The sequence below is a fragment of the Mastomys coucha genome, unplaced genomic scaffold (assembly GCF_008632895.1).
Source record: "Mastomys coucha isolate ucsf_1 unplaced genomic scaffold, UCSF_Mcou_1 pScaffold20, whole genome shotgun sequence".
NCBI classification, from domain to species: domain Eukaryota; kingdom Metazoa; phylum Chordata; class Mammalia; order Rodentia; family Muridae; genus Mastomys; species Mastomys coucha.
The window spans coordinates 117,424,293-117,436,722 of NW_022196903.1; the positions used below are offsets into that span (position 1 = coordinate 117,424,293).

General features: G+C 49.7%; 1 protein-coding gene across 1 annotated transcript in view; it reads right to left on the reverse strand.

The window, feature by feature from the left end:
- Window positions 1-233: 233 nt before the first annotated feature.
- Clstn3 (calsyntenin 3) overlaps window positions 234-12,430 on the reverse strand; it is a 33,805-nt gene continuing 21,608 nt past the window's right edge. The window contains exons 13-18 of the mRNA XM_031383340.1: window positions 9,720-9,946; window positions 9,167-9,337; window positions 8,270-8,415; window positions 7,755-7,890; window positions 1,432-1,634; window positions 234-1,203 (exon numbers count right to left, since the gene is read on the reverse strand). Coding sequence (XP_031239200.1) covers window positions 1,063-1,203; window positions 1,432-1,634; window positions 7,755-7,890; window positions 8,270-8,415; window positions 9,167-9,337; window positions 9,720-9,946 — 1,024 coding nt within the window. The 3' untranslated portion in view covers window positions 234-1,062. The remainder of the gene's footprint in view (window positions 1,204-1,431; window positions 1,635-7,754; window positions 7,891-8,269; window positions 8,416-9,166; window positions 9,338-9,719; window positions 9,947-12,430) is intronic.

The following is a 12,430-nucleotide window of genomic DNA, read 5'->3' on the forward strand; positions in this document are numbered from 1 at the left end:
AGAGCAGTGGGCATCTGCGCATGCACCTACGTCATTCTTTTCCAGGATGGAGGGGGAAGAAGACAGAGTGAGTCCTCAGTCCCCATCTTACATTCCCAGTGACCTGACCACCTAGAGATTTGCACAGCCAGAGCCAGCCCTGCCTTGTCACCTCCACTTGCTCAGAGGCCTAAACGGGCCCCTACGCTCAGAAAACCCACAACCACACAGAATCAGCCAGGTAGAGAGCAAGCTAGAACTTTTTCCTGGTTATTTTATTTGAAAACCCTAGGGTGCGGCCCTCCTTTACCACACCCATCCCCTACCCTCACCCCAGGACATGACAATGCCACACACACGCACACATACAAGGCTGTGAGCTGCACACAGAAACACAGGAGCTGCGCTCACGACAACATTGAAAAAATATACACTATATATAATACACCCCCAGGGTCCCGCTCCACCTCCTTCCCCACAACCTAGGCAAAGCAGGCCATGGAGAAAGGAATAGAGACAGTAAGACCTTGGTACTGCTCAGGCAGGAGAGGAAAAGAGGACAAGAGAGGGAGGAGGCTGAGAAGAGGGAGGAGCAGAGATCCCCAGAGTGAAATGGAAATAGAGGCGAGGGGATCCTAGGGAAGCGGGAGGGGGCGGGGCAACAGAAGGAAGGCCCTCACGGACAGAACAGAGTAGAAGAGAAGGACACAGCAGCAGGCTCCCATCAATTCCATTCCCACCTCAACCAAGGCTGTTGATATCCCCCTCCCTGATACAGTATGTGGCTGGCTGGGGGTGCTGCCACAGGTGGGCTAGAGGGCAGCCAAAGCCATCCAGCCACTCTCCCAGGGCAGCCAGCTGGGGCAGATGCCCGCCAGGAAGGGCACCCCATGGCAGGGGCAGGCTGAAGGAGGAGGGCAACCCCTGTGGGGCCTCCTGGGATTCTGAGTTTGAAGGACTGCTCCAAATGAAGAGCTCTTTCTCCCCCTTGGTCTCTCTTCTCTCAAAATGCCGTTCTCCCTTCTTTCCTGGGTGCCTGTCTCCCCAGGGCAGGCCTCTCTCTCTCCTGGCAGGGTTGGAGCCTCAGTAGCGGTGTGGGGGGCTCTCAATGATGCGTCTCTCATCGCTGCTGGGGGTGTCGGCTGCTTCGGAGTCACTGCTGTCCTCTTCCTCTTGCTGGCCACCAGCCACCCCTGCCACACAGGTCTGCTGGTTCTGGTAGGACTGGAGAAGACAAAAGCAGAGAGAGAGAGCTCTACAGCCTTGCCAAAGGCAGAACCTCTCCTTGAGGGCACACGAGCTCGCAGGCAAGCAGGCACGCATGCGCCATTGCAGAGTCCCTCCCCAGTCTCACCCTTCCCCCTCCAGACTCTCAGCAGCTGCACCAAGAGCTTTCGCCTAGGGCGTGGGCCCTCATCAGGAGTTTTTGCTTCATCCCTCCAGGCCACTCACCTCCATGGGATTCACGATAATGGTGAGAGCAGAATCATCCCAGAAGAGGTCAGGGTCTTTCGGGTCAGTGGAAACCCCTGAAGGTCCGCCACTTCCTGAGACGCGGCGATGAAGGGAGTGGATCCGAACGAGGCCGAGGATAACCATAAGCACCAGAAAGCCCACGCATACCACAATGATGAGAGTCGCAGCACTGGGGACCACTGCGGGGGAGAGCAAGGGGTCAGCAGAACATAGCATGCTCGGGAAATTCGGGCTCAGGGGTTATAGGGTGCTGATAGATGAAACTGCTCAGTGGGAAAAGTCCAAGAGTAAATAAACCACAGCCTTCAAAGTGGTCTTGAGGAGGCCAATAACCTGAGAAACTGGAAGAGAAACAGACCCCACCAGGAAGTGTAAATAGGAAAGGAAGAAGAGAGAGCCTGCTCCGAGGGCCAAAGGCACACAGCCGGGGAGGCAGATGCACAAAGAGAGGCGGGTGGTGTGGAGAAGGCCCCAGCCTACTCCCGCCTCAGCAGCCATGTTGCCTTAGGATAAATGGCAAAAACTGGAAGCTTTCTGTATCTTTCTGCCTGGATCTTCCCCAGGGACCACCGACTCCCCAGAGGGAAAGACAGGGGCAGCTACAGGGGACTGACTGGGATGAGAGGCAAAACAGCTCTAATCCTGGCCTGCTGACCAGAAAGAGGAGTCACCATCCCCAAGACTGAGGACAGGTCCCCTCACTTACCCACCTGGCCTGGGTTCACTCCTGTTCCGTGACACCTCCCTTCTCCGTGTAGGCCTGAGGGTCCTGGTCCTGCGGGGCTGCTGTGCATTCGGAGTCTCCCCCTGAGGTCTTCCTACCTCCACCTCTGCACTCCTGGGACTCCCACCCGGTAGCCTCATTCTGATGCCCAGATTCAGGGGTACATGGACTCTCACAGGCAGTGAGAGACAGAAGGGCATATGTACGCTCACATGGACCTTGGAGCTGATGGTGGAAAGGCAGATGTGCAGACACAGACACGTGCCAATGAAGAACGAGTGGGCACACAGCTGGACAAACATCGCCAGGCCCCATACCCGAGCCAGGCCTCTCGCTGCCCACACGCCTGCCTGTACCAGCCACCTAGCAGCCTTCTCACGCAGCAGGATTGATGGGATATGTGACAGAGTCTCTAGCATGGCACCAACGAGCCGTATGAGCAGGTTCACCCAACTCCCTGCCAGCTGGGCAAACCAAGCACCCCCCTGAAGGAAGACATAAACGCTACAGACCTGGGCCCTAAGGGCCACAGAGCGAGCAGCTGTCAACACAACCCGGGCCCCGTTCTGTGCACACAGAGAGAACCCTCGGAGAAGCATGAGGAGGCAAAGCGGAGGAAGCGCAAACCCCAGAGACAGCAAATGGAGGAAGAGACCCCACAGATACACTCCCAAGCCCAGAGCCCTCCTGGGCAGCTGGGTCACTACCTGCCACATGGGTTCACGCTGCCCTTCACACCCCAGGCAGTCCTATTCCTGAGAAATAGTCCGTGTGTGTGTGTTTCACGGACACCCACTAGCAGTCACACACAAGCAAGCCCTACATAAAGGTCACACTGCAACCCAGCTTCAAATTTACCGACATCCTTAAAGTCACACGTTAAGAAACAGAACCTGAGCACAGAGGAGATGACATCAAAGGGCCCACATGCCCAGTTGCAGACCTCTCTTGCCAGCTGCCAAGCACACACACTGCCAGCACTCCAGGTCGGAGCAGATGAGTGAGAATGCCTTGCTGGGGCTGTCCCAGCGCCCCGAGGCCAGCCTGATGGTTCTCTGTCAAGCTAGTTCACTTCCCGACGTGACCGATGGCCCATTTTGGACTACTTGCCAAATAGAGCTAACTCTGCAGGGGTGGGGCCCCGGCAGGCTCACTCACTAGGCTCTGTCTCCAAGGCAAAGATCAGCCTGGTTGGATCAGCATTTCTCAACTGCCTGGGTATAGGGAGGAAGGGGAAAGGGGGCAGAGCTCTTCTTTCTTTGAAACTGTTCAAAGCCCATGGGCAAGTCCAAGAAGATGGCCCTGTGGCTAAGCCCAGGCAGTCCCGCTTTCAGAGTGCAAGCCACAGCAGATGACCTTGTGACTTCCAAAAGGACAACATGCAAACACTCCAGCTGTAGGCCAACAGCTCTGATTCATTAGCATAAACCAGAAGGTTGGATGAGTTTTTAAATTAACTACAGACAAAAATCAAGACCTCAAAAGCCCATTAGATCTCGCTACATTAGATCTACACAGTGAACTCTGACCTTGGGTGACCACTGCGGCCAACATTAAGAGAGGTTTTAGCAAATGGCTCATGTGGTCCATAGGGACACTGTGGAAAGTGCCGCACGCCCACAGGGGGCTGGAGGGGTGGCTCAGTGGTTAAGAGCACTGACTGCTCTTCTGAAGGTCATGCGTTCAAATCCCTGCAACCCACATGGTGGCTCACAACCATCTGTAATGAGATCTGATGCCACCTTCTGGTGTGTAGGAAGACAGCTACAATGTACTTACATATAATGAATAAATAAATCTAAAAGGAAGAAAGAAAGAAAGAAAGAAAGAAAGAAAGAAAAGAAAAGAAAGTGCTGTCCACAGCCCAGCCTAACTCTGCCCTGATGAAGAAGGGTCTGAGATGTTCTTGGGCATGCACACTTCCCACCCTGTGATTCCACAGTTGTTAGGGCTTCTCTTTGTTCAGCGGCTCACAGTATGTGCTGTATGTGAACTGACACCAGTCCCTGGCTTCGTCTTGTTCTCCTCTCGCCGTTGCTCTTCCCTCCTTCCTAATTCTTTTTCTCTTTTAAGTATTTTGGGTTGGGTTCCTTTATCTTGTTTTATTTTGGTTTTATTAGACAGCATATCACTTTGTTTGCCCAGGCTGGACTTGAACTCCTGGACTCAAGTAATCCTCCTGCCTCCACCTCCCAAGTAACTAGAAATACAGTGGCAGGCTTCCTTCCTTCTCCTCCTTTGCTTTCGTTCAATCACGTGACAGACTCAGTCAGCTTTTTAAAAGGAATTCTCTCTTTTTTCCTTTTGCTTTTTGTTTGTTATTTCATTACACAGAGTCACACAAGGCTATCTTCATGTCAGTACATAAAATATTTTGCGAATAGCCACCCCAGGACGCTTCCCAGTCTCCCCAGTCACTCAAGTGAGCCCTGCTTTTTCCCAGACAACCTCAGTTCTCTTTCCTGGTCATCACCATTCTTTAGTGCTGTTTCTTTGCACATCTTTCTAAGGTGCTTCAGGTACTTGAAAAAAAAAAATCAATGTAAAAAAATGGCTTCCAAACTCCACTATGCAATAGAGTTACGTGAGGATCTTTAAACTCTGATAGAGCTGACCGATGTCTCAGAGATTAAAGGCGCTTGCCTTGTAAGCCTAGTGGTGTGAGTTCAATCCCTGGAAAGCATGAAAGGACTGCTGACTCCACAAAGTTGTCTTCTGACCTCTGACCCATGTGCCCACATATACACTTCACATATACACAAAGACACAATAATATTAATTAATTAATTAATTAATTAAAGTAGAAAAGCATTGATCCCTGTCTCTCATCACGTTGGGATGTCAACCACCAAGAGAGTCTAAAGTTCCCCATGCCACAGATGTGAATCAAAGTTTGGGGTAACAATGGCATAATGCCCTCATCACTTGTCTCTCTCCTTAACTACCTTCTCAGATCCTCACTGTGTGCCATGCTTCTGCCTGAGACCTCCTGATCTTCAGCACCCGGGGCAAACTCCACATATGTCACAGAATCTTTCTTGGTCATTCTTATTTACCAAGGCTCTCTCTTGCCTGGTGCCCAAGAAGCCACACTGAAATGAGCCTCTGTCACTGGAGGAGACGGTACCGCTTGTTTCTTCTGTAGTTTTAGAGTAGTTTACCCTCATGAAACCACAATTCTGAGAAGCAGTAATGGACTTGGGAGGTGAAGAAAAGAGAACACCTTAGAGTCTGTCCGAAGCAATGCAAGGAACAGGTTTGATGGGTATGGTTGAAGTGTGTCATCTGCTAAGCTCAAGCCCTAGCACTCATAAGTGACCTCAGAGAAACATGAACTCTGTACCCACTAGGGACAAAATAAAGGATGAGGGGAAGAGAGGGGGCTCCTCTCCACTGACTATCAGCTGGTTGGCCTGGATGTAAGTCACAAGGGGTTCCCTAGGGAGAATCAAGGAGATGACACACAGTACCAGAGCATCCCTGGCAGAGCAGGGGGATGCAAGATGACAGACACTGCCTGTAGAGCCACCCAGGCAGTGGGACACTCAGGGAGGAAGCTCTGAGCTCCTGGGAACTCAAACCAAAGAGAGAAGGAACTGAGAAAAGAACATGACACCCAGCTCTAGCTTGAGCCTGCTCATGGAAGCAGAGCTTATTCATGGGAGCAGAGCTCAACATCCAGCCCCAAAAATGAAGTATGAGGTGACCCGGTGACCGTGAGCTCCTCGGGGAATCACCTAAAGAGCCTGTGACCTTTTGCTGCTTTTCAAAAGAGGCAGTCTGTGGCCTTTGGGAGTGGGCTTAGTGCTTAAAACATCTGAATGACTTCCAGAGCCAACTCTGACAAAATCAGACAGTGAAGTTGGGTAACTTCACCAGGCCAAAGGCAAGGTGTGTCTCAAAAGTGATGAGAATAACTGCATCTCCAAATGGGCTCTGGAAACAATTCTAAAAGGGTCCCCAAAGTCACTTTCAGCAATGTATGGCCACTGTTCGGATTTTAATAGTTCAAAAAAAGACTTATTTTAGGGGCTGGAGAGATGGTTCAGTGGTTAAGAGCACCAACTGCTCTTCCGAAGGTCCTGAGTTCAAATCCCAGCAACCACATGATGGCTCACAACCATCCATAAGGAGAGATCTGACTTCCTCTTCTGGAGAATCTGAAGACAGCTACATTGTATACATAGAATAAAAAAAATAAAATCTTAAAAAAAAAAAAAGACTTATTTTAGCCTGAAGTGTAAATATCGGGTTACAAGATGGTTTGGTGTCAACTTTATAAAATAAGAAAGGAAAGGAGGGAGGGAGGGAGGGAGGGAGGGAAAGAGGGAGAAGGGAGGGAGGGAGAGAGGAAGGGAGGGAAGGAGGGAGGAAGGGAGGAAGGGAGGAAGGAAAGAGGATAGACTCATGAACCACAGTAGAAACACAGCCTGCCCCATCAGGACAGCACCTCAATCTGCCAGAAGCAAGGTTGATTTTTCTTCTTTGTGCTCACATTTGCTCCCTTTTGTGTATGTGTGTGTAATTACGCAGTTCTTAGTGTTAGAAACAATGAGCCACTAGTACAGGACCATAACTGGGAAGCAGACTGCCCATCCTGATACAACATTTGACATCAGTTGATTTAGAAATATTTCCCAGAAAACATAGGATCATATGTTTAATAGCATCTACTCTGACCGCAGGGAGAGGAAGATGGCTAGTCTGCAATTCATTCTATTTATTGTATTTATTTATTTGTTTTAGGGTGTGTGCGTGCGTGCGTGCATGCATGCGTGTGTGTGTGTGTGTGTGTGTGTGTGTGTGTGTGTGTGTGTGTGTGTGTGTTAATGCATATTCCATGGTACATGTGTGGAAGTCCAACTTGTGGGAATCGGTCTCTCTCTCTCAGTCTACGATGTAGGTCCCAGGGCTCAAACTCAAATTCAGGTCATCAGGCTTGACAGCTGAGCCATTTTGTCGCCCACCTCCTTGTTCTTCTTTTCTTTCTCTCCTTTTCTTTTCCTCTCTCTCTTTTTTTTTCTCAAGACAGGGTTTCTCTGTGTAGCCCTGGCTGTCCTGGAACTCACTCTGTGGACCAGGCTGGCCTTGAACTCTTTTCTCTCTTTTAAACTGATAGATCTCACCATGTGGCCCAATCAGGCTTCTCCCCAACCTCGGTCTGTTTCTGCCTCCTGGGTGCTGACGTCATAATCACGTGCCACTATGCACACAGCTCCTAAAAGCCCTTTATCCCCAGTACATCTTCAGGTAGTGCTGGTATGCTATAGGCACTAAATAAATAACTTCACTACAGAAGTTTCTAGAACCCAGCTAACTTTTTGAGGACAGGGATGGCAGCAAGAATAATAAAGATGCCCACAGCCCACACTACTTATGGCTTCAGGCTTGAGTACCCTGCATTGGCCCAGGATTCACCTTTACAGTGAAGTTGAGGTCCAGAAGGATGAAGAGATTATCCCACCATTGTCACTAAGGCTGATACCACAGAAAACAGAATCCATTGCCTCGGCCCCCTCCCCTCTCAAGGATACAGGGATGAGTGTTATGCCTCACTTCCCCTCAGCGTACGCACTGGAGTTCCGGTGGGAGCTGGCCAGGCTGTGTCCAGCCATCTCAGGAGGAGGCTGGTGACCACGGTGCAAGAACTGCTGTGAACTGAGCACATGGCTGGGATGGGCCACCCGGTTCATGCTGTGCAGGACGTTGACCTGAGGAAAGGCAGGGCCCTGTAAGTACAACTGCTTCTCCCCAAGGCCCACCCCACCCCACCCCACTCCAAGCTCACTCGTTACACCCCTCTCTCATTTGGGACTCATAACACAGAGGACAACTTGCAGGAGACACTTTTCTCTGTCTGCAGTTTCTAAAGATCAAATACAAACACAGGTCACTGGGCTTAGCTGTGAGCTATCTCTCCCATGCCCAACACCATAACTATCACCCTACATCTCCTCCGCCATCTGTCATGGGCCTAGGAATGTCCAATGCAACAAACTCCCTGTCCATCAACCATCTATCTGAGGTCAGTACATCCTGGCTCCTTGTACAGAGCAGGTGACCAAGAAAGGAAAGGGATTCTGCAGGTACCTCCACGATGAATTCATTGCTGGAGTATCGGCCATTCATCTCCGAACAGGAAAGCCGGAATTTCCTGGCATACAGGGCAGCTCCGTGCCGAAGCTGATAACGAGCCTGCCTCAGGATCTCTTCATACACAGTGATGGTCTCCACCCCTGGGGAATAAGGAGACAAGCTCATTGCATCTCAGGCTGCAACCAGCTGACAACACAGTGGGAGGGATACGTAGCCCCATCCAGTCAACAAAGTTGTAAGCTGACAGCTCGGAGAAGAATGCTCCCACACACTCTGGTCTACAGGATTAGAGTAAGCAAAGCCATATTTGCTTCTCTGACCTTCTCACCTAGCCCTGCGGCTTCTGGGACTCCCCAGGGATGGAAGACTCTAGATAGTTATGGAAAGGAAGATCAAGGCATCTTCCAAGGGAAGAAAATGGAGGGGACACAGCTTTGGTGAGAGCTGGAATGGAAAGGACCGGTCATTGTCATCTCCCCCATTCTCCTGGAGGCAGCTTCCCCTGGAAATCATCACTTCCCACCCTTCACTGAGATGAGCTCTTAAAGCTATGCTGGATGCAGGAAAAGATAGAGAGGGTAACCTCATCAAAGAGCTAGAAGACTCGAAAGCTGGTTGGGCAAGACAGAAGCAGGAGAGAGATGACAGAGACCAGAGGGGACATGAAAGTAAAACCAGAAGAGTTGGTGAGCCAGGCTATGGAGAGCAAAGGGAAAAGAAATATTCAGAGCCTCTGCCCAACATGCTGCCCTCAATCTGAGAGCCAGAGGCTCTTCCAGCTAAGAAGGAACAAAAAGGTATCTGACCAACATCCCAAGGAAGTAGGAGCCACGTGATTACTCATGAGAAAGTCACACACAACAAAGAAGTCAGATGCATGGCCTCACTGACCAGCAATGGTGAGGTAGGCAGATGTGTTGGTGAGCTCCAGGCCTCGCTGCTGCAGGGAAGCCATGTCCAAGAGCAGGCTCTCTCGTTCAGGATCTAGGTCATCCCCCACCAGAGAAATCTCACAGCCATCCAAGTTGTGTACAATCTCATCTGACATGCGTGTGTCTGTCACTGTGGGGGGAGAATCAGGGTCAAGGTGAGAGCCGTACCCACTGAGGTTCTGAGACTCAGACATTGTCGTCACATAAGCCCTGACTACCCTGGAACTCACTCTGTAGACCAGGCTGGCCTCAAACTCAGAAATCCGCCTGCCTCTGCCTCCCAAGTGCTGGGATTAAAGGCGTGCGTCACCACTGCCCGTCTGGATAAACATCATCATGAAATCAGCAGGCAACATTTCCTTATACTTGCAGGTTTCCTTCCCACAGGCTCTGGATTTTAAGGGTAAGTTGCTCTCAGTCACACAGAGAAAGTTCTTCCAGCCCTGTAGTCACTCCCTCCATTGGGTTACCGATGCCACCCTTCTCTGGACCAGGTCACAGGTTGTCCTTACCTGTGCCCTGCCAACTCTCATCTACTTTGGCCTCCACCTGGTGAGAAATGGAGCAGGTGATCTGAAGATCGGGGAATAAGGGGACTCCCTCGGGTCCCTCAAAGTCCACAGCTGGACGGGCAAAATGAGCTGTGCCGCTCAGAAGGATCTGAGGGGCATCGGGCTGAAGAACCACCACGTAGCCCTCCACTTCAGGGATGGAGACGCAGGACTCTTCACTAAAGCACCTGTATGAGAAAAGAGGCAACTTGTCACTCCAACACCCCTCCCTTAAAAACCCAGAGTCTGCCCAGCATGGTGGCACATGCCTTTAGTCCCAGCACTTGGGAGACAGAGCCAAGTCGATCTCTGGTGAGTTCAAGGCCAACCTGGCCTACATACAAATTCCAGGCCAGCCAGAGATACACAGTGAGACCCCGTCTCAAAAACCAGAAGTCTAGTGTCTGGTTCATACTTCTGAGCCCAGACCTCTACAACAGAAGACCGTCCCAGAGAGAGTGAGGGCAGGAGAGACAGCCACATCAGCTTCCCTAGGCCCCACCCCCACAACGAGTATTCTGACTACCGCACTACTGTAGGAAAAGCAGGAGAGGAGATATGCTCGGCCTGTGGGTAAATCACAGCAAGGCTGTGAACCAAAGACTGCCTATCACATCCTATTTTAATGAAACAATAAAGGAAACAAGACCAACGGAAATGTGCATACATACCAGGCAGTGGTGGCGCACGCCTTTAATCCCAGCACTTGGGAGGCAGAGGCAGGCGGATTTCTGAGTTTGAGGCCAGCCTGGTCTACAGAGTGAGTTCCAGGACAGCCAGGGCTATACAGAGAAACCCTGTCCCGAAAAACAAAACGAAACAAAACAAAAAATGTGTATACATTGAGATATAATCTGGTTATTTCTCATCAACTTTTTGCCCTTCCACCAAGCATGGTAACACATGCCCATAATCCCAGAATTCAAGGGGCTGAGGCAGGAGGATTCCAAGGTCCAGGCAAGCCGGAACTAAGACTCTCTCAAAAAAAATTAAAGTATATACACATAGTTCTTTACCCAGTGAAAGTTACACGGGTTCGGTAAAATATCAGCCAAATATAGGCTCTAAAATATCCAAGTCTGAAAGTGAGCTAGGGTTAGGTGTGTATCAATAATACCCTCTTCCTTGGTGTATCTTCTATCCCCTTTACCAGACATCAGCCCAGAGGACTCTTGGCCGACCAATCAGTTAGGGCCCCACTCTCCCAGCACAGCCCCTGCAGATCACCCTGACCTCTCCCAGCTCTTCTTAGCCTAAGGAGCATGTTGTCTTTTCCTTACAGCAATGTTTCTGTGCTACAAAATAGGGATAAGAGACCAAAGTTTTTAGCCATGCATGGTAGTTCTCTAATTTCAGCATTCAGGAGACTGAGGCAGGAGGATTACTGACACTTCAAAAGTATCTTAAACTGCACATCGGAGTACCTAGACACTCTTGGCTAGATAGCAAGACATCTAAGAGTGGAAAAAAGGAATATGACACATACAGTTTAGTCACTTTAGACTCTAATTACCAAATAGAAGTTTGGTATGGTGATGTGGTGCTGTGTATTCTGTGTTTAGAACAACACTACTCATTGGGAACTTACCAATAAGAATATGTTTAGTGCTACTTAAGATAGCTCAATATAGTAAACCAATAATCAACATTTTGGTATCACTGTAATTAATGGGTTACTTACAATACGTGGGATCACAGTATGTTCATTTTCTACTTCAAACATATGATTCAATCTGGTTTTTAAAAAAGTCCTTGGCTCTTCTAGGCTATTGCAGTTTAGTTCCCAGCATATCGTGTTGGTGTGCGCATAGCTGTCTTAACTCTAGCTCCAGGGGAGCTGAAGCCCTCTTCAGGTCTCCAAGGGAACTTGCACACAGCTGGTACACACGCACCCAGACAAACACTCATCCACATAACTAAAATATTTTAAAAAGTAGAATTTGAGGAACTTTGTAGTCTCTCAATAAAAGAATAAAATTCTAAGCCTAGCATAATGGTGTATACCTTTAATCCCAGCATTAGGAGACAGAGACAAGTAGATCCCTGCGATTTCTGGACCAACCTAGTCTACAAATCAATACCCAGACCATGCTCTGTTACATGGTGAAACTATATAAATGCCAAAATAAAATAAACAAATTTCAGGAGTGACAAGAGAAGGAGAAAAAAAGAAGAAAAAGAAGCCCCCACACGGAGCCTCTGGGCCTCGAAAGCCATATTTGCCACAGAGTCAAGACTTCAAAGTCCAACTGCAGCCCATCTTTGAAGACCAGATTTGTACCAGGAAAATGTACCATGTCCCAGGCCTCCCCACCCCTGCCACCCTCTTCCTACACCGTCTGAGGTGAGATGATGCAATAAGACAGCTCTCAGAGCCTCAGTCTTGGGTATCCCAGTCTCAGGAACTATGAGAAACTAAACTGTGTTTTAAGAATCCCCATTCTCACTGGGCGGAGGTGGCGCACGCCTTTAATCCCGGCACTTGGGAGGCAGAGGCAGGTAGATCTCTGAGTCAAGGCCAGTCTGGTCTACAGAGTGAGTTCCAGGACAGCCAGGCTACACAGAGAAACCCTGTCTCAAAAAACCAAAAGAGTCTCCAGTCTCTGCTATTCCATTATACAACAAAGTAAGTCAGGAAATTGGGGCCACAGAAGCAGGTGTTATGGTGACAT